Source organism: Mustelus asterias, unplaced genomic scaffold (genome assembly GCF_964213995.1).
Source record: "Mustelus asterias unplaced genomic scaffold, sMusAst1.hap1.1 HAP1_SCAFFOLD_600, whole genome shotgun sequence".
Lineage (NCBI taxonomy): Eukaryota > Metazoa > Chordata > Chondrichthyes > Carcharhiniformes > Triakidae > Mustelus > Mustelus asterias.
In genome coordinates, this window is record NW_027590550.1 from 196938 (window position 1) to 218786 (window position 21849).

At 46.1% G+C, this 21849-nt stretch overlaps 1 protein-coding gene across 2 annotated transcripts in view; it reads left to right on the forward strand.

Moving 5' to 3' along the window:
- LOC144487119 (RNA-binding protein Musashi homolog 1-like) overlaps positions 1 to 21849 on the forward strand; it is a 59979-nt gene that overhangs the window by 16601 nt on the left and 21529 nt on the right. For both annotated transcript variants that reach the window (XM_078205178.1, XM_078205177.1), the window contains exon 5: positions 5755 to 5796. In XM_078205178.1, the coding sequence (XP_078061304.1) occupies positions 5755 to 5796 (42 nt within the window). The remainder of the gene's footprint in view (positions 1 to 5754; positions 5797 to 21849) is intronic.

Genomic DNA, 21849 nt, shown 5'->3' on the forward strand with positions numbered 1-21849 from the left:
CCATTGAGTCTGCACCGACTCTCTTGACAGGGCATCTTACACAGGCCCTCTCCCTGTAACTCCACCTATTTACCCCACTAATCCCCCTAACATACACATCTTTGGACACTAAGGGGCAATTTACCACGGCCAATCAACCTAGACTGCACATCTTTAGACTGTGGGAGGAAACCGGAGTGCCTGGAGGAAACCCACGCAGACACGGGGAGAACGTGCAGACAGTCACCCAAGGCTGGATTTGAACCCGGGTCAGTGGCGCTGTGAGGCAGCAGTGCTAATCATTGTGCCACCGTGCCGCTCAAAATTTAGTTCGATAATTAAACATGTGTATTTATTACTTTATTCCCATAAATTGACTGGATAGTTGTTTGCATAATCTCCAGTGCAGTACCGAGGGAGCGCTGCATCGAGAAGGGTTGGGAACTCGAGGTTAGAGGTGAATGACCAGCTTCACCAACTTAAAAAGCCTTTCTCAGTATTGCACCATTGAGCATTGAGAGATGTTCCTCTTTTACAGATACTCAATTTTGTAGGCTTCAATGCCTTAGGGCCCGCTTAACCTAAGGTAGTTGGCAATTCAGGAAATAATCTTCAGATAATACATAAGTGTCAGGGTATTCAACAAATTATTTTCATGTGTGTGAAAGAATCTCGCAATGCTTGTGATATTTAGTTATATTTTTGAATGATGAAATCAAAAATATGCAAAGTTAAGTTTATTTATTATACAGGTTTAAAATCTAATCATGCACCCACTATAATCTATATAACTGGAAATTTTGATGTAACTTTTTTTTAACCATCGTCAAGTCAGGCAGACTAACACAGGATGTGAACTGAACCAGGCCCTAAACCCCATATTATTGGTAACCCATTGGAGTGAGTGGGTGTGAAGAGGAAGCTTTCCTTTGGTGACTCCATTTTTACTGTTGGTTATTCATTAGTGGTTGCTGTTCCTTATTGAATCATAGAATCCCTACAGAAGAGGGCCTTTCGGCCCATCGAGTGTGCATCGACTCTGACAGAGTATCTTACCCAGGCTCTCTTTCCCGCACACTCCTCCCCCCCTCCCTCCCCCCCCGCCCCACCCTATTTACCCACTCCTTTACCATGACTAATAACTCCCCCACAGCTTTCCCATGGCTAATCCATCTAACCAACACATTTTGGGACACTAAAGGGGCAATTTAGCATAGCCAATCAACCTACACATCTTTGGACTGTGGGAGGAAACCGAAGCACCTGGAGGAAAATAGCGCACAGACACTGGGAGAACGTGCAAACTCCGCATAGACAGTCACCCAAATTGGGAATCGAACCCGGTCCCTAGAGCTGTGAGGCAGCTGTGCTGCCCATGAATTAAGGAAATTACTATCTTTTGGATGCTGCTGGTGATAACCTCGGTAAACTCCCATTCCTAGTGTCCTCTTTCTGCCCTGATTGTCCTGCCTCGCTGTGTCTGAAGCACGATGCCATCCATTAATTTGACCCTACTTCATTGTGCTCGGCTCTGTACAAAATGCCAACCAGATTGCCCACAAGCAACTTGGCAGTGTGCGGTAGGCAAAGGTTATTGGTTAGAAGCACAGTAATTTGAAAGAACAGATGAATCTAGAGTTTCTATTGGTTATTCTTGGCACGCCTCATTAGACAATAGCTGGGGGACCATGGACCCTTATTCTCCGATTCCATTAGATTAGGGTTTCTTGAACAAGCTCGAGAGACTGAATAGCCTGCTCTTGTGTCTGAGACCAGCTGTAGTGTCCCATTTTAGACCTACTGAGGTCAGCTAACTCGCTACAAGAGTGGGGTTTGAACACATAGAACATAGAACATAGAAAGCCACAGCACAAACAGGCCCTTCGGCCCACAAGTTGCGCCGATCACATCCCCACCTCTAGGCCTATCTATAGCCCTCAATCCCATTAAATCCCATGTACTCATCCAGAAGTCTCTTAAAAGACCCCAACGAGTTTGCCTCCACCACCACCGACGTCAGCCGATTCCACTCACCCACCACCCTCTGAGTGAAAAACTTACCCCTGACATCTCCTCTGTACCTACCCCCATTTCAGCCCTTGGAAATAGCCTCCGAGAGTCTACCCTATCCAGACCTCTCAACATCTTGTAAACCTCTATCAGGTCACCTCTCATCCTTCGTCTCTCCAGGGAGAAGAGACCAAGCTCCCTCAACCTATCCTCATAAGGCATGCCCCCCAATCCAGGCAACATCCTTGTAAATCTCCTCTGCACCCTTTCAATGGCTTCAACATCTTTCCTGTAATGAGGTGACCAGAACTGCGCGCAGTACTCCAAGTGGGGTCTAACCAGGGTCCTATAAAGCTGCAGCATTATCTCCCGACTCCTAAACTCAATCCCTCGATTAATGAAGGCCAGTACGCCGTACGCCTTCTTGACCGCATCCTCCACCTGCGAGGCCGATTTAAGAGTCCTATGGACCCGGACCCCAAGGTCCTTCTGATCCTCTACACTGCTAAGAATGGTACCCTTCATATTATACTGCTGCTTCATCCCATTGGATCTGCCAAAATGGATCACCACACACTTATCCGGGTTGAAGTCCATCTGCCACTTCTCCGCCCAGTCTTGCATTCTATCTATGTCTCGCTGCAACTTCTGACATCCCTCCAAACTATCCACAACACCACCTACCTTGATGTCGTCAGCAAACTTACCAACCCATCCCTCCACTTCCTCATCCAGGTCATTTATGAAAATGACAAACAGCAAGGGTCTGTTTGAGCAAGTCATGGAAAATAAAGTCAGGCAGGTTTATGTTCCAGGTCACTGTAGACACAACTGAAAGTGGATGTCCCTCGCAGCCCCTTCAAATACTGACCTTTTAAGCGCGCAAGTCTTGTCAGGAATTTCTCACTTCTGACTAAGAAATTCCTGACTGGAGACTTGAGGAATGCAGGAACCAGGCTCCGTGTGGAGGTGTCTCTGATTTTTGACAGGGAACACGGTGGGCCCCGTGCCTACACATTGAAAGTTCTGGTGAGATGGCTTGACTTGTGGGAACATCGTGAGACACTGTTTTTCCCTGAACTGACGTACATACAAACTGTTTGGCAGGTTATTTTTGAATTAAATATGTTCATTGAGTCATTCTGTCTGGTACCAAGAGCAAGTTGAATAAATAGGTTGTCCGGCAACTATTACACTCTGCAGCTGGTTGTGAATATAGAAAGTTGTTTCATGGAAAAGAAAGTTGAGATAATCCATGGCTTGTCCTTCCTCTCTTGACGAAGCAGAATCTTGATAGGAAGACGTAAAATTCTGTAGATGCGCCTCAACTAGCTGGCAGCTGCTGAGTATTGAATTCTGGCTCATAAGAGGCCAGGATCAAATCAGATAGGCCTCTTGCCCATGGAGCTATTTTAAAAATACCAGTGGATTTCCTGTATTGCCCGAATCACGGGGCAGTATGTGGTGTTATATAACAGCACAGGGTCCTTTTGTTGTTTAGCCATAAGCACAGACACGGGGAGAACTTATCGTATTGATTTGATAAATCCAGCTGCAAGTTTTCTTTGCTAGTTCAGAATAAAACCCTGACCCTTTTTCCTGGTTGTTTCAGGACCAGCTCCCTGTGATTAGGGATCCACATTGCTTTGATTGCAACTAAGTAATGACCCACTGTCACTTCATTTGCCAACCCCTGCCTCCCCATGCCCTGTATCCTCACATCAACATATCTGTGATCGAAAAGTCATTTGATGCAGAGGTGGCTTCTTGGGATATCCCATGCCAACAGTTTGACACTGGGCATTGGTGTCGAGTGTTCTTCATCCACTGAAGCCCTCTGCATTTCCAACCCTCATCAAAAAGCAAGACTTTAGTAGTGTCATTACAGCTTGCAAATGTATAGTGCCTTAATCTTGTACAGTGTCCCAAGCTGCCTCAGAATAAGACTTGACATTGAGCCAAGCCACAAAAAAGTAGGGCAGGTAACTTAAAATCTTTATTAAAGAGGTAGATTTTAAGGAGGATTTTTAAATAGGAGAGGGGAGAGGTGGAGGGAGAGGATTTCAGAACTTGGGGCCAAGGCAGCTGAGTGCTTGGCCATGAATGGGAATTGATGGGGTGGGTGGTGAACAAGGCATGCTATATTAGCAGTGGCTGTAGGGTTATGGTATCTACTGCATGTAACTGGATAGGAGAGCATGCCTGCCATGCACAGTGATGTGGCTGTAAGTGCAATATTTGCGGGAGTGAAAATGAGAGAACGGAGCTCCTGCACGCATGTAATTTGCAGCAAGACTGTTGAAGAATGAAGGTCAGTGGCGATGCACCCATCTTGGAGAATTTTTCCGATGGATTGATGTGCCAATTCCATGAAGGCTGATGTGACTCATTCCAGTTGATGTAGTTTTGGAACTTTGCATGGATTGAGGGAAGTGGTGGGTGGACAGTGGCTGGTGTCGATCATTACTCATGTTTCATTCTTTGTATCATCCAACCCAATCCCAGTTGGTATTATGCACTCACTCACAGCAACAGTGAGAGCCTCTACACATCCTCAACTAAGGAGCAGAGTGTATGTATATAAGTGATTGAGAGAAAAGTATATATATGGGTGGCACGGTAGCACAGTGGTTAGCACTGCTGCTTCACAGCTCCAGGGTCCCGGGTTCGATTCCCGGCTCGGGTCACTGTCTGTGTGGAGTTTGCACATTCTCCTCGTGTCTGCGTGGGTTTCCTCCGGGTGCTCCGGTGTCCTCCCACAGTCCAAAGATGTGCGGGTTAGGTTGATTGGCCAGGTTAAAAATTGCCCCTTAGAGTCCTGGGATGTGTAGGTTAGAGGGTTAGCGGGTAAATATGTGGGAGTAAGGCCTGGGTGGGATTGTGGTCGGTGCAGACTCGATGGGCCGAATGGCCTCCTTCTGCACTGTAGGGTTTCTATGATTTCTATGATTTCTATATAAGTGGCAGAGAAAGAAAAGTTGAAAATATTGAACATTTTTGTTGCAGAGAGCAGTTGAGGCAGAGACCATTTCATTTATTTGGGGAATAGTGCATAATTATTAGAAACTGAGAAAGATGTTTAAAGTTTATTTATTAGTCACCAGCAGGCTTACACTCTCACTGCAATGAACTTACTGTGGAAACTGGGGAGTCTGTGGGATTAGCTCTGGATTGTCCCACCAAAGAACTGCCACAGACCTGAAGGGCTGAAAGGCCTTCTGGGTTTGTATGGTTACATGATTTCTACATTAAAATTCCAGACATGGAAGCCAAGGTAACATTAGTTTTAAGACTATTTAATAGTCTCTTCCCATCCACTCCACCCCATGGATGATGGAGGACCTGTTCTACGTGGCTCATGACATTCTTGGGCCGTAGGTGTCGGGTGAGGACGGTGATTTCACTACCTCAGCCTTATGATAACCTCGGCGCAACATCGAGGGCCGAAGGGCCTGTACTGCGCTGTTATGTTCTATGTTTTCACTATTAACACTCGCGTGTGACAAACCAGAGGGTACATTTGTGACATTACCTACTGGGGGAGAAAATCAGCTTCTCTGTATTCTGCATTTTAGAGGACGCTGCATTCAGCTGACATCAGGTTACATTAGCCAGGAACCGTTTTGCAATAGCTTTTTAATGGGGTCATGATTCCATTTATTTTGCTGACAGAGAGGAACTTCCATTTCTCTTGTTTTGCAGCGTGATTCTTGCAGCACCTCCCAACTGCATGTTTAATTTTTGTTGTATTTTCCTTCCATACAGATTGATCCTAAAGTGGCTTTTCCACGTCGAGCGCAACCAAAGGTAAGAGCCTTATGAGCGCTGGCTTGCTTTCTTAGTGTATGTGTATTTTTTTTTCTTCTGACCTTGTTTAGAGACTATAACGAAGGGATTGGCTGAGTGATATCACATTTCCACGTGTCCCAGTTTTCCCAACCACCAAAGGATTGTGTTGATACAACAGCTGCAGAGCACCAAGCGGGTGAAACATAGTTGTCAGGGGGTATAACTCTGATTCCCTCTCTTCTCTCCCTCTCTCTCTCTTCTCTCTCTCTCTCTCTCTCTCTCCCCCCCCCCCCCCCCCCCCCCCCCCCCTCCCACTTCTCTCTTCCTTTTTCTGTTCTGAGATGTCATCCCATTGTCACTCCATGTCTCTGAGCCTTCAATGTCCATCACCATGGGAGGCTTCACGCCTGAGGTCTGGGGGTTCCTCCAATGCCACCAAATTCTAGCCCCCCCCGCCCCCATTGATGACCTCCGCTACCAAAATGGACCCATGTGGTCTTCATTTTCTGAATTGACCACAACTTTCGTCAAGGGAACTAGTGAAGTAGGAGTGATCCAAGCGGCGCTGTGATTTAAAGACAAAAAATGTTGGAAGTGCTTGGCAGATCTGGCAGCAGCTGTGGAGTGAGAATCTGAGTTAACATTTCAGGTCAGTACTGTTGCATCACTAGCTCCACCCAGCTAGTTGGAAGAAAGACCAAAAACAGAATCCAATGTGACCAGTACTTTGACCTGGCTGAATGTTTAAACAAACCTGGTTTTCAGTGTAGTGTGTTTTGGCACATAATTGATCAATTCTTTTCCCAGTGCAGAAAGAGGTTGTTAATTTCAGCTGTAATAAGATAACAGAAGGTGAGCTGGGGAGGGGAATCCTTAAGCTTGGGCTCCATGCTAAAGGGAAAGAATTGATACCAATTAGCAGGTCAGGAATGCAATGATTAATTGAGCCAATGTGATGTCTATAAGCCTGGGTGAAGTTTCTATACCTGGTCCATTGATGGCTACTTGGTTTGAAAACCACTGCTTGACTTGTGGGTGAATGCACTGTGTGGTGAGGTGCTGAGCCTTTCTGTCTAGAGTGCTTCTTGGCTCAATAGTATAGGCTACAATAATTAGTATGTCAAAAATGGTCTGCTTTCCTGAATGCTTACAGTCGCCTGGATGGTCCATGATCATTATGCAACTTGTAGAAATCGCTCAGAAAGCATAATAAAAACACAGTTCATGGTTAAGATCATCAGATTTGAAGTTGCAGCTCAAAAGGTACATGATGTGAGCTTCTGGTTGTTGTCCAGTAAGCTCTGGTGGGCAGTTCATGGGGACAGATACCATGTGGGCACAGGTTTGTTGTCCGCTGTGATTCCTCTGACACCACGTAACCCTGAGACCAGGGTTTCTGCAATGAATTTGACAACCTCCAGTGGATGGGGAAATTCATGGTGTTTTTCAAAAGGATAGATACCCTGGCCAAGGCTGCACAGGAAGAGTGCTACTTGAGTAGGATGCGGAAGGTCCGTCAGTACTTGTGGAACTGTTCCTCCATATCAGTCAACACCTTCAGGAGTAACTAATGCGATTGGATATGTCCTGCCCCCTTTTCCCACTTCACCAATGCAGCAGAACATGGTATTTGACAGCTTAATTTAATTACAAACAGTTATTGGCACTCCCCAGTAAATATCCTCTTCCCTGGCCTGAGTTTAGTAACTGTTCATTAACTTTGTGTGACACGTAATCGAGGGGGTGTGCGGTCGGCCAGTAAAACCTGGCTTTGCAGCATGACCATTTTCCTGTTGCGTCTGCTGGTGCCCTGAGGAGTTGTGGCAGGAGTGTGGAAGAGGTCCATGAGGCATATGGAGCAGCAATATTGTAGAAAAAAAGTTTGCTCTTTCAAAGAATGATAAATATGTGAAACAACCTGCTGGGTCTATTTGGTAGAGAGCCGATCTTGGCGGTATTAGGTGGATGATAACAGGCTGGCAGCAGGTTTTGCATTGCTCCTGATTTTGCCTTTCTGGACAAAATGAAGCTGGATGGATGGATGACAAAAGTTGAGTAGGGATGAGCTTCAATTGTAAGAAAGGTCACCTTCTCACCATTGATGATTTTTGTACATTCTAATTTGTGAAACTTGCAAGCTGTAGATTTCTGAGGTTATGGAAACGCGATGTTGGTTTTAAAAGGCCCCCTGGCATTGTACTCAGTGAGAGTTGGCACTGTGTGCTATTTCATTGTAAGACTGGTTACCACTGCTTGCATTGAGACCTCGCTGACTTGGAAAGGGGCTTGCGTAATTTAATTCTCTCATTTTGTTTCCAGTCAAATTGCATTTGAGTTTGTTTGCTCTGCTGCTCTGTAGGGACCCTCTCTCTACCTTAATACGCTGGTGGCTAATTGCTGATAAGCGTTTTCGGAAGCTGCTTACAAGCTCCTTGTGACATGTCGCCCATACTAAAGTGGTGGCTTAGCTGCCACAGCTGTGTGGCTGAACACCAAGAACTTGCCACTTGATTCTTGTGCTGCGCACCAGGTAACAAAGGGGCATTTTCAATATGTCACAGTTTGTAATCCAGGGGTGGAGGGGCATAGGGGAAGTCTCTTCAAGGTTCAGGCTCATCAATTCAATAGGAAGACCAATAACATAAGACTCGAGGAACTGTACCTACCATTTTGCTCCCTCTCTATACTTCAATAACTATCTGGGTCTCTACAAAAGAGGGCAGCCAGTTTGCCTCTTGCGCCTATGCACTGTTTCACCATCGCCCTGTACAAGTTTCCCTTTCAAGTATTTATTCAATTCTGTTTTGAAAGTTACTGAATCTGCTTCCATTGTCTTTTCAGACAGTGCATTTCAGATCATAGCTCAAGGTGCAAATGATGACAATAGCATCCTTGATCTCCACACTTTTCACCAGAAACAGTTTTCAGTTGCAGTTTTTCATCAATTGGTAATAAAATTACATGTTTACTGAAGACTTTGTCATAAAAGCTACTGCTTGCTGACATCTGATGGATACTCCTGCAATAACCCAGCATGCTAGTACGTTGCGTAACCTTGCATACAAACATTGATTAGATACTATGTCCCCAAAAGCATTGTATCCCTGTTTTCCATTGGCTGTAAATTCAGCTGCCAAAGCTTCTTTACCTTTCTCCATCTTTCCTCCTTTTTAAGGCATTTTTAAAAAGCCTTTTAAAGCCTTAAACAAAAATCTCAAAGTGCGTTATGACCAATTAATTAGTTTTGTAATATAGTCACCAGGGATAGGCCATGTGGCCCTATGAGCCAGCTCCACCAGTCCATAAGGCTATGGTCTTCTACATTAACTCCACTTTCCCCTCCTAGCCCCATATTCCCTTAAAGCCTTTTATTGGTCATCCATCCCAACATCTTTGTGGCTCAGTGTCCGGTTTTGTTTGATCATGCAACCTGTCCAGGGTGCTGGGAGTGTTTTAGCATCTTAAGGATGTGACCATATAAATAACAAAACACTGGCTTCAGCCAGGGGACTGCTAGGGTTGCTGCTACATTTGCTCACTACATCCCTGGGTTAGAGAGCTGAGCATGAATTTAGATTCCTTGTAGGTTTTAGTCCACAGCCCCTGCTGGGAACGTGTATCCATGGGTGTTGCATAAGGACTGGATGGAGCACTGCCCTGGTGCCACCTGTGGTTGAACAGTGAACCAGTGCTAGGTTTGGGAGGGATGGGGTTGGCGTGACTGCTGAATCAAGGTATCCTCTCATTGATCCGATTGTGGGGACAGGGGATGTGGTCCTGAAAGAAAGGGAACTTTTTACATATCTTTCACATTCTCAAAATCTCAAAGTGCGTTACGACCAATTAATTAGTTTTGTAATATAGTCACCAGGGATAGGCCATATGGCCCTATGAGCCAGCTCCACCAGTCCATAAGGCTATGGTCTTCTACATTAACTCCACTTTCCCCTCCTAGCCCCATATTCCCTTTATCCTGAAGACTCCAATAGGCTTTGAATACTGACTGCATCCAAAGCCTGCTGGGGCAGAAAATCCCAAAGATAAGAAATCTCTCCTTCATGCAGGCAAACCCAGTGGCCAATGTGTACGCAGCTTAAAAAAATCACAAACACTGAGATCTGTTGTAATAAAAAAAGAAAATGCTGAAAAGACTCAGTAGGTTCATCAGCATCTGTGGAGAGAGAAATCAGAATTAACATTTCATGTCCGTATGACTCCCATCACATTTCTTCCCTCTTCAGTTCTGAAGAAGAGTCATACGGATTCAAAACGGTAACTCTGATTCTCTCTTCACAGATGTTGCCAGACCTGCTGAGTTTATCCAAAGTGTTCTGTTTTTATTTCAGATTTCCAGCATCCGCAGCATTTTGCTTTTCTTTAAATGTTGTTTCTTTTTTTTTTAATGGTGTTGGTTGAAGTATAAATGTAGTCCAGGACATAACTGTGTTGATTTTGAAATGGTTCCATGGGATCTTTCACATGCTGCTCCCTCAGTACTGCACTGAAATGTCGGACGAGATTGCGCTGAAGTCTCTGGAATGGGACATGAACCCATTGCCTGCAGACTAAAGTTGAAATTGGCCGACATTTTCAGAATACGATAGAAGAAGGTTGATGAGAAAAGAGGAGAGTTTGTGAACTAGGCTGAAATCTGGAGCCCCGATGTTTATTTTCACCATTAAGCCAAGGACTCCTCTGAGTCCAGTTGCACAATGTGAAGGTGACATGATGTGAGGACCTCTAAATTTAATGAGGCCTCCAGGCCGATGAGCATTATGAGACAGGTACTTCAGCAGTAGTAGATGGTGGCTTTCACAGGCTGCTGCACAGCTGCTCATGCGTAGTGTGTAGAGCTGGTGAGGGACTTGCGTTTGGACATCACGGCTGAATCTGACCCTGCCACCATTGTGCATCCACTAGTTTTGGTAGCAAGTTCTACATTTTAACACCCCGCGCTTCAGTAAATAAATTTCTGTTGAATTTCTTATTGGATTTATTTGTGACCAAGTTCTAAGTATGCTCCCTGGTTTTTGGGTCATCCCACAAATGGAAGTATCTTCTTTGCATATACACCGTTAAGCTTTTCATTATCTTAAAGACCCCATTAGGTCACCTTCTGTTTTCCAGGGAAAAGAACCTCAGCCTGAGCTAATGTTTATTACCTCGTTGTTTTGGTATCATCCTTGTAAATCTTTATTACACCTTCAGTGCTTCCAGGTGTTGTTTTTTTTTCATTCCGTGTGGTGTATAGTCTGATCCCCTTGCCTCACCTATCGGAGGCATGGATGGGTCTGGAGTCCAGGGTGTGATGGGGTTGCAGTCAGTCAAGGTAAGAAAATGAAGGGCCCAAAAGAGCAGCGTCATTGCTGTTCAAACGTGGGTCCCTCTCGGGGTGTTGGCTGGCAGAGTCCTTGCAGGGTTCCGAGATCACCTACAACATTTTAGTTATCCCTGCTGAGTGTGATCTTGGACAACCTCCTTTACAATGCATAGGAGAGAGGGCCAGCTGAGCCTACAAGCTCTGTAATATCCCACACACTGGCAACTACAACACTTGACACCAACATGAACAGTCAACATAGAGTGAACACAAAAACATAACATTGTTTCTTCCACAATAAAGGAAATGTCCCTAATTCCCCTGTAACTATCATTGCGTGTGAACCACAAAGTGTGCCAGTACTTTTAAATCTCTCCATCTAAGCTAGTCTCAACAAATAACAATGATGCACACACAAATAAGGTCAAAATATTGACGAGAGAGGTTTAAATTTGTTTTTTAAAACAAGTAACTGTTAATTCTAGTGTTGGTGGCACTGGAGTTGGGCAGCTATGATGCAGAGCCTCCCTGATTGTCCAGGAGACTAGTCCACCTGTAACTGCTGCATTGTCAGCCGATGGCAGGATTCACCACTGAAAATGTTCCCCCACCGAAGAATCACACGTCCCCTGTGCACATTGCTGACACTTTAAATTTTAATAGTGTTTGTGTGGGGAAAGTGAAAAACAAGAGAGCAGAAGCGGTGCCAACTTCTAGTTCCACTTTTGGGAACGGTGTGCTATTGACAAAATTTCACCCAAAGCGCCTGCATTTAGATAGAACCCTTCAAGACCTTGAGACACCCAAATGCGCTTTGCAGCCACTGAAGTACTTCTGAAGTGCAGGTAGGAAATGGAGCAGTCAGCTTTCACACTGTATGATCTCTCAAATGGCAATGTGATGACCAGATCATGTTTTGTGATTTTTGACTGAGGGATAAATATTTCATCAAAATCATAGAAAGTTTATGACCACAGAAGGAGGCCATTCAGCCCATTGTGTCTTTGACGGTTGATGAAGAGCTACCCAGCCTAATCTTACCTTTCAGCAGTGGGTCAGCATGGTTTTGTGGAAGGTAAATAATGTTTGTCAAATTTAACAACGTTCTTTGAGGATGTTGAACCAGTAGCTGTGGTGTATTTGGATTTGCAAAAGGCATTCAATAAGTTGCCGCATAAAAGTTTACTACAGAAGATAAGACCTCATGGTGTTTGGCCAGGAGATGAGAGAGAACTCCTGTGCACCTCTTTCGAATGGTCCCATGTGATTTTTACTGATTCTGTTTTCAAGAAGAAATTCGATATAGCTCTTGGGGCTAAAGGGATCAAAGGATTTGGGGAAAAGGGGGGATCAGGATATTGAATTTGATGATCAGCCATGATCGTAATGAATGGCAGAGCAGGCTCGAATGGCAGAACAGGCTCGAAGGGCCGAATGGCCTACCCCTTCTTGTTTCTATGTTTACGTTCACCTGAGAGCACATACTTGGTTTAACAACTCCGGAAGACAGCACTTATGACAGTGCAGCACCCGCTCAGCACACTAACCTGCAATTTATAAAGTCTCTTTAATGCAATAAAACATCCTAACGTGTCCTAGGAGTGTTATCAAAAATATTTGACTCTGAGCCATTAAAGCAGATATTAAAGACCGGTGACCAAAAGCTTGGTCAAGGGGGTTGGTTTTAAGTAGTGTCATAAAGGACAAAGAGACAGAAAGGTTAGGGAGCGAATTCCAAAGCTTTGGCTCGACTTGGCTGAAGGCACAATCACCAGTGATGGAATGATTTTAAAATCAGGGATACGCAACAGGCCAACATTGGACTACTGCACTGGGTGGCAGCTTAGATTTTGTGCTCGGGTCTCTGATTTTCTTTTATAAAAATGTGTCTTGAACACCCACCTCAGCCTCTGCATACCAGTGTAATCAGCTATTCAGTTTAACTTGGCTCCTCTGTGTGCCAAAACACATTGTATATCTGTGAACTTTTCTGAATAAATTGATGGCCTCAGCTGTCAGTCGAGCTAAAGAAGACCTGGATGTGTCAGTCACTTGGCCGAGTCTGGCATCTGTATGGAACACTTTTAGAAGACTCACCCCTCCCACCCCCCAATTATTGTTGGTTGAGTTGTTGATAGCTCGGTTTTTCCCTGCTGCCTAGTTTGCTCCTATGGGCTGCATTTCCCTTCCAATGCTGCATCTTTTCACTCTGCGCTGAATTGCTTCTAATCCATTCCTGCTGCTGGATCCTTCTCCTGTCATCCTCTGTCTTGCTGCTGTCTGCATGCTGCCTATGGCAGGTGATGTTGCTCTACTCCACTCCACTTGTCTTTCAGAATGCTTTTGCTAGACTGGGTTAAACCAGCTCTTCGAGCCTGATCTTATACTTGCTCTGTGCCTCCTCCTAAATATTCTTTGGACCCCGTGAACATATCCTTCACCTCCCCTGGTGCTCTTGGCTGCATTGCTCTTGGTCCACAGCCTTCACTCCTCTGGTGCTCACTACTCTATGCTGCTGGCCGTCACACTCTTCCACTGGGTCCTTGGATCAACCTCTGACTGATGGTTGACTCTCCACTCCTCCTCAGTCTTCAGATTCCACTGGACAACCTTCACTTGCTGTGTGCCAACTCATACTTTGTCCTTCGAATAGCGCCAGCCACTACATCCTCTCTACAGCCGACTAGCAGCAGGCAGAATCATCAATAAGTAAAGCTTATTTATTAGTCACAAGTAGGCTTACATTAACACTGCAATGAAGTTACTGTGAAAATTCCCTAGTCACCAGACTTGGGCGCCTGTTCGGGTACATTGAGGGAAAATTTAGCATGGCCAGTGCACCTGACCAGTATGTCTTTCGGACTGTGGGAGGAAACCGGTGCACCCGGAAGATACCCATGCAGACATGGGGAGAACGTGCAAACGCCACACAAACAGTGACCCAAGCCAGGAACTGAACCCGGGTCCCTGGCACTGAGGTGCTAACCATTCTATCACCATGACGCCCTGACTTCAAGTTGATGGCTACAAGTTGACTTCATCAGACCAAAGGATCTGAGACTGTGATTTTGGAATCTCTTGTATTTGCGTAACCTAGATTCCCTCGGTCAGGTCGATGTGCATTTTGATGGCACTGCAGAACTAAACCCTCAATTCCTCATTTCCTTTCTTTCTTTGAGGCTCTTCTCTCCTATCTCCCATCTTCCTGTCACCCAGTCATCGACACTTCACATCTCTCTCTCTGGCGTTTTGGCCAGTCCTGACCTCAACTCATCACAACTGCTCTGTCTTTCTACTCTCTTTTACCCTATAATCTTGCTCCAAGGATGCTGACTCATTGACTAGCATTGTACAGGTAATGGACAACCCCTGTTCCCTTGCAAGCATGATCATTCTCCTGGGTGGGCCCAGTGAATGTCATTGGGACTGTTTCACCTTGGGCTCTGTAATAAAGCTGGGGCCTAATTGGCCTTCACCTGGCATCTGTGCATGCTCTGTCCAGCAGGAATTCCGTTTGCTTTTGCTTCACTCTCTCAAAATAACTTAGAAATCCAGTGGCACTGTGCTCACCAAGGCCTTGGTTAAGGTTGGGTATAGAATCATGATTTAGCTTGCATCTTTGGTCAATGTGGTGCAGCCATGAAGCACTTTTACTGACCATCGGTAGAGAGTTTCTGATGACCCTCTCCTTTCCGTGCCCTCACGGAAATCCTCCTGGCCTGCATGTTACCCAGATGGTGAGTTGAACCATAAAATTGGAAGGACTGGTTTCCAGCCCCAGGCTTCTCTGTCACCACGAGTTTCAAATCTCTGCAGGGACTGGGTTGACAAGAGGCTGATTGAAAGTTGAGGCACTTGTTCCAAAGGAGTGAGGAATGTTAAAAGAGGAAGCGGCCTGCCCGGAGGCTTCAGATCCAAGATTAAATCGTCCATTGTGAAATCCAGAAATGGATTGCAAGCTTGCAGAGAGGCATCAGTCCTTGGGGCGGCACGGTAGCACAGTGGTTAGCACTGCTGCTTCACAGCTCCGACCTGGGTTCGATTCCCGGCTTGGTCACTGTCTGTGTGGAGTTTGCACATTCTCCTCGTGTCTGCGTGGGTTTCCTCCGGGTGCTCCGGTTTCCTCCCACAGTCCAAAGTTGTGCGGGTTAGGTTGATTGGCCATGCTAAAAAAAATGCCCTTTGTATCCTGAGATGCGTAGGTTAGAGGGATTAGTGGGTAAATATGTAGGGATATGGGGGTCGGGCCTGGTTGGGTTTGTGGTCGGTGCAGACTCGATGGGCCGAATGGCCTCTTTCCGTACTGTAGGGTTTCTATGTTTCTATGTCCTTAAACTGAAGAGGCATGTGAAGTGTTGTGCACCACACACATTAGGTTTCTCAGGGGATTTACTGTGGGGTACAGTTTGGTAACACACTAGATAATTTGGTCAGTGACCTGAGTAAACATGGCTGATGACGGGTGGCACGATGGCACAGTGGTTAGCACTGCTGCCTCACAGCGCCAGGGACCCGGGTTCGATTCCCGGCTTGGGTCACTGTCTGTGTGGAGTTTGCACATTATTCCCGTGTCTGCAAGGGTTTTCTCCAGTTGCTCCAGTTTCCTTCCACACTCCAAAGATGTGCGGGTTAGGTGGATTGGCCATGTTAAATTGTCCCTTGGTGTCAGGGGGACTAGCTAGGATAAATGCGTGGGGTTATGGGGATAGGACCTGGGTGGGATTGTAGTCGATGAAGACTCGATGGTCTGAATGGCCTCCTTCTGCACTGTAGGATTCTATGATACTGTGGGTGTTTCTTAACCCAGTGTTGCCACTGCTTTTCTTCTGTGTAGGAAAAGTTGCTCAAACTTTAAATGTTGTGTCTGTAACCTTCATGTGGGATGCTCAATTCACCACAACTGTTCACAAACCTGAGAGTGCCAGTATTCTATCCTGGCATTGTGCAGTTCATAGTGCTCCTCACAGACTGTCCAAGATTGGAAGGACAAAAATCTTGGAGTTATGAATGTTCTTGCAGTTGGTTGGGTATGACACATGAAAATTTATTATTGATCGCTGTACCTTTTACTGAAATCCTGATGACAGCACTCTCAATTGGTAAGCTAATAGCATGCAGTGTGTTCTTGGCTCAGTCCTATATATAGGCTTATGCTGGTGTAAGGGTTTACGTTTCTCTCCTCTTGCTACGGGTCAATGTTTGGATCATGATGGTGGCTGACACCTAGCGAGTCCAAATCAAAGCTGCATACAGAGCAGAAAGGTCAGAGCTTGGTCTGCATTACAGAGTGCCTACCGTACAGAAACAAATCATTTGACCCAGCTAGCCTTGACTGGTGTTTATGCTCCATACAAGCCTCCTTCCCACTGATGAATGATCTGAACATGGCCAGGCCCGCTGTTGGCTTTGCACAACCACCGGATGTCTCGATGCGTCGTGCAGTCAGTGCTGAACTTTTTGAAGTGTAGTCACTGCTGTAATACAGGAAGTGCAGCAGCCAATTTACACACGACAGGCTCTCACAAGCAGCAAATGCTGATGACCAGCTATTGTGTTTCTTGTGGTGAAAATCGAGAAATAAAAAATATTGGCCAGGGCCGATGGGCTTGGGGGAGGGGAAATCCACAGCTGTTCAAAATGCGTGAGTGGGATCCTCTACGTCTACACGAGAGACCTCTGTTTAATAGCATTTCCAAAATACAACACCCCCGACAGTGCAAAACTCCTTCAGTGCTGCACTGGAGTGTTGGCCTTGATTTTTGTGTTCGAGACTTGGACCTGGAACCTTGTGACTCTGAGGCAAGATTACGGTGAGACAGGGAGGGGGCGACCAGCTGGGGTCGCGCTACAATTAAAAGCTGGAAAGTACTTGAGCGGATGTTGTGAAGATGGGAATGAGCTCATTTACACAGCATTACACAGAATTAACAGCACAGGAACAGGCCATTCAGTCCAACTGGTCTATGCTGGTGTTTATTGCACCACAAGAGCCTCCTCCTCCCAACCTCCCTCATGTATCATTCAAGTTCCCACATGCATGCACTTGCCATTCCACCCCCCCGCCCCCCTCCCAACTTGTGGGGTTTAATCTTTTCAAAACCCCAGCTGGCGTTTTGACTTTAGTTGGGTTTCAGTCTCTTGACTGTGCCCTGGAGTGTCCCACCTTCAGTTCTGAGAGTACGGATGAGTTGGGGGGGGGGGGGTGTTCGTGATGCCATCCCATTAGTGGCAATAGTTTGGCGAAGGTTGGCATTGTGCACAGGTGGAGAGGGGCCTGGGGTTTTGATGAGGGTGAAGTATGTCTGGCTCGCTGACGATGGTCATGGGCAGACTTTTAATGGCTGCATGCAGATCTGCCTTTGCTTCAGATGAGAATGAAGCTGTGCTTTACTTGGACCAAGGCAGCTATTGTTTGAGGGAACTTGAAAGACGAGAGAGGAAATTGGATTCTGGAATTCATAAATGAGGATTACTGCGTTCTTCTATTTCTTTTGATGTTGCGGAGTGCTGTTCTATTCAGAGCCCAGCTGTGGAGGCTGGCATTCCCCCCCCCACACACACACACACACCCCCCCCCCCCCCCCCCCCCCCCCTCCCCTCCTCGCTCTGAATGAGATACTTCAATTTAAAGACCATCTGAGTGCTGATTTGGAATTGGGGTCCTGGACCTATGTCTCGGGATGGAAATTTCCACTTGCCAACTAGCCCCAGGGCAAGTTACTGTTTGGCTGAGCTTTCAAATAGGAAACAAAGCAAACCACCAGCCTGTGTATAATGCTAAAGTGTTCATCTCTCTCTCTCTCTCTCTTTCCACCCCACGTCCCTTTGATCTTCATTATTGATAGCTTCTTCTGTGTCTGTATTTGCAGACCTTTGTTGAAGTTGTTCCCAGTCCACTGCTTCTCTCATTTTTAACTGGGGCTGCATGTTTAAAAATGCGGATATGTCGCTGCCTCATTTTCTCTCCTCCCCATCTTGAGGTGCTGACACTTGCTGGGGGGATGGTTTCATAGCAACCCCACCCCCTCCCGTGTCTTGCCCAGATGTGAACCTTGATGGATGTGACTGGCATTGTAAGCATGCCCACAGTCTACGTTATTGTACGAGCTGTCGTACATGCTGTGCTGATGTGTTTCAATCAGAAACCCTCATTCCTTGGGAGGGAGAACCCGCAACCATTGGGGTCCTATGAATTAGAGGGAGGTGATGGCCTAGTGATATTGTCGCTAGACCGTTAATCTAGAAACTCAGCTAATGCTCTGGGGACCCGGGTTCGAATCCTGCCGTGGCAGATGGTGAAATTTGAGTTCAATAAAAAAATATCTGGAATTAAGAATCTACTGATGACCGTGAAACCATTGTCGATTGTTGGAAAAACCCATCTGGTTCGCTAATGGCCTTTTTAGGGAAGGAAATCTGCCATCTTTACCTGGTCTGGCCTACATGTGACTCTCAACTGCCCTCTGAACAAGGGCAACTAGGGGATGGGTAATAAATGCTGGCCCAGCCAGGGACACCCATGTCCCACAAATGAATAAAAAAATATAGTTGAGAGCACTTGCTTGTGTCCCACAGATTTATATAAACATGGGATGTGAGCGTTTATTGCCCATCCCTAATAGTTCTTTGAGAAGTGGTGGTGAGCCACCATAGTTCATTTGATAAAGGTATACCCTACAGTGCTTTACTCTGTTGCTGTTTGATACAATTTTGCTAGTCCGTTTTCGGAAGGCAGTGAAGAGTCAGCCCCATTGCTGTGGGTCCAGAGTCCTGTGTTGTACACCAGTCCAGGTAAGGATGGCAGATTTCCCCATCCTAAAGGATGTGAGGCAGTCCGACGGCTATTTACGGCAATCCAGTAGTTTCATGGCAGCTGTCACTGAGACTTGTTTATTTAAATTCCAGATTCGTTGATAGAATTTAAATTCTCCCCACCTGGCGTGGTGGGATTTGAGCTTGTGTCTGCATCTGGATTGCTAGTCCAGTAACACTACCTCTGTGCTTATTCTTTGAGTCTCCCGTACTGCAGGATTCGTAGAATGTCAGAATTGTTACAGCGCAGAAGGAGGGGAGGCCACTCGACCCATCGTGTCTGCACTGGCTCTCCCAATGAGTAGTTCACCTAGTTCTGTTCCCCTGTCTTCTGCCCATAGCCCTGCAAGTTCTTCCTTTTCAGACAACAGTCTAATTTCCTTGCGATATCTCGATTGAAGCTGCCTCCTCTCAGGCAGTGCAGCCGGAGGCTGCGAGAAAGTTTTCCCGCGAGTCGCCTTTGCTGCATTCAGCCAATGACAATAAATCTGTGCTCCCTCATTCATTTTGGGGGGCGGGGTGGAGGAGTGAGGGTGGAGAAAGAATGATGTGGGGGAAAATGTGGTTCTCTCTTCCTTTGTTCCACTGTCACTGCTTTCACCTTTTAACCGTTACTCCCCTCCCAGGGACAATGGCAAAGAGCCTGAGACCCCTTAAACCAATTTCCCTCTTTCCTTCCTGGTCCTGCTTTCATATCTGTCTACCCTTAAGGGACTGTTTGCTTTCAAAATTCAAGTCACTTTTAAAGAAATTAAATTGGGATGGTAAAAACGTTGACATTTCTCTCTCTCTCTTCTCTCTCTCCTTCTCTCTCTTGTCTCTCTCTCTGTCTGTCTCTCTGTCTGTCTCTCTGTCTGTCTCTCTGTCTGTCTCTCTGTCTGTCTCTCTGTCTGTCTCTCTGTCTGTCTCTCTGTCTGTCTCTGTCTGTCTCTCTGTCTGTCTCTCTGTCTGTCTCTCTGTCTGTCTCTCTGTCTGTCTCTCTGTCTGTCTCTCTGTCTGTCTCTCTGTCTGTCTCTCTGTCTGTCTCTCTCTCTGTCTCTCTCTCTGTCTCTCTCTCTGTCTCTCTGTCTGTCTCTCTGTCTGTCTCTCTCTCTGTCTCTCTCTCTGTCTCTCTCTCTGTCTCTCTGTCTGTCTCTCTCTCTGTCTCTCTCTCTGTCTCTCTGTCTGTCTCTCTGTCTGTCTCTCTCTCTGTCTCTCTCTCTGTCTCTCTCTCTGTCTCTCTCTCTGTCTCTCTCTCTGTCTCTCTCTCTGTCTCTCTGTCTGTCTCTCTCTCTGTCTCTCTCTCTGTCTCTCTCTGTCTCTCTCTCTGTCTCTCTCTCTGTCTCTCTCTCTGTCTCTCTCTCTGTCTCTCTCTCTGTCTCTCTCTCTGTCTCTCTCTCTGTCTCTCTCTCTGTCTCTCTCTCTGTCTCTCTCTCTGTCTCTCTCTCTGTCTCTCTCTCTGTCTCAGCTTATTTCTTTTAAGTTTATAAAGCACAACCGGAAAAGAGGAGGTAAATGGAGGCTGTGCACTGTCAGTGTAGACTGTTCAAATCTCTGGAATAGGTCTTAAACGCATGACTCAAGTGAGAGAATGTTCCCACTATGCCTGGAGTGATGCTTTTCCTTTTATAATAAAATCTCTAGCTGAGGAGCAGTGCTCAAACAGAGATGTTTTGCTCCATTTGCCTTGCTTCCCACTCCGGAGGACTGAACATTCTTTTTGCTGAAAGGAAGAGAGTCTTGCACTTTGCTTTCAGCTTAAACTACAGGTATTTTCACAGGGCTTTTATGCATTGGATCTTTGCAGGTCAGGCCCTTTTTTATATATGTCAGTGCTGTCAACAGCAGGGTGTGGGTGGGGTGGGGGGGGGCGGAGGGGGTAACCTGTGTGTCTGCTGTCAGCAGCTCTTCACTGTAAAACCACCTTGACAGCCGCATTGTATGACTGCAGCAACTGTGCTTTCCTGTGGGGCTGTATCTATTAATTCTTCCTGGGCTGTTTCATTCGAAGAGACAGTGAGTCTCACTGTACTTGGTAGGAAAGCGAAGAGTGAGGTCAGTTCGCAGTAATGAGTCATTACTGAGGGTAATCAGAGTGAAAGTGATGAGTCTCTCTTCCTTCAGTGAGTAAATATACTGCCTGGTGTACAGACAAGGAAGGTTATACATTACCCCCCCACCCCACTCTCTCTCACTCACACTCACACACACACACACACACACACACACACACACACACACACACACACACACACACAGCCCCGTTCTGTTAGCTTGGATGGCAGTGAAGTGAGTTTCTACCTCCTGTGTCTGTTTAATAAAGTAACAGTGGGGGGAAGACCTGGGGCAGAAGGGGGAGGTAGTGTGGGGGAAAACTGAGGAATAATTCTTGAGAATGGAGTACAGGGGGCATAATTAAAATCTCCATAAACAATGGACACTGACCAGTGATGGTGACTTTACATTCGGGGACAGTGCTGGTAACGAGATAAATTTCATAAAATCTTAATAATCAGTGGCGTTTAGCGTGCCGTTTGGCTTGCATGTGTGCGTTTGGCTGCCGTTTGCCCTGATTGTGAGTCTTTAAGTGCATCGATTTGTGGTTGGCTGGGCTGATTCATATCAAAAGCCGCTATGGCTTAATCTGGCTCAGTGACATCTGTGACTATTTACAGCACACGTGAAGCACACATTATGACATCCTCTCTGCTGGCAACGGACTGGAAACCAGGGAATGACTGGGGGGGGGGGGGGAAGGTGGGAGGAATGCTAGCTGCTTCCATTTGGTTTCTTTGGAACCTCCCACATTTTGAAATGTATATGATTGTAAAATTATATTTTGGCAGCACTTCAGTTCATTTTGCTTCACAGCTCAAGAGGGAGCCATTAGAATGGACTGTCAAAACCTAGTGAACTTGGGGAAAGCTGACCGTGGCTGCCTAGGAATCCGAGTCCTTTTT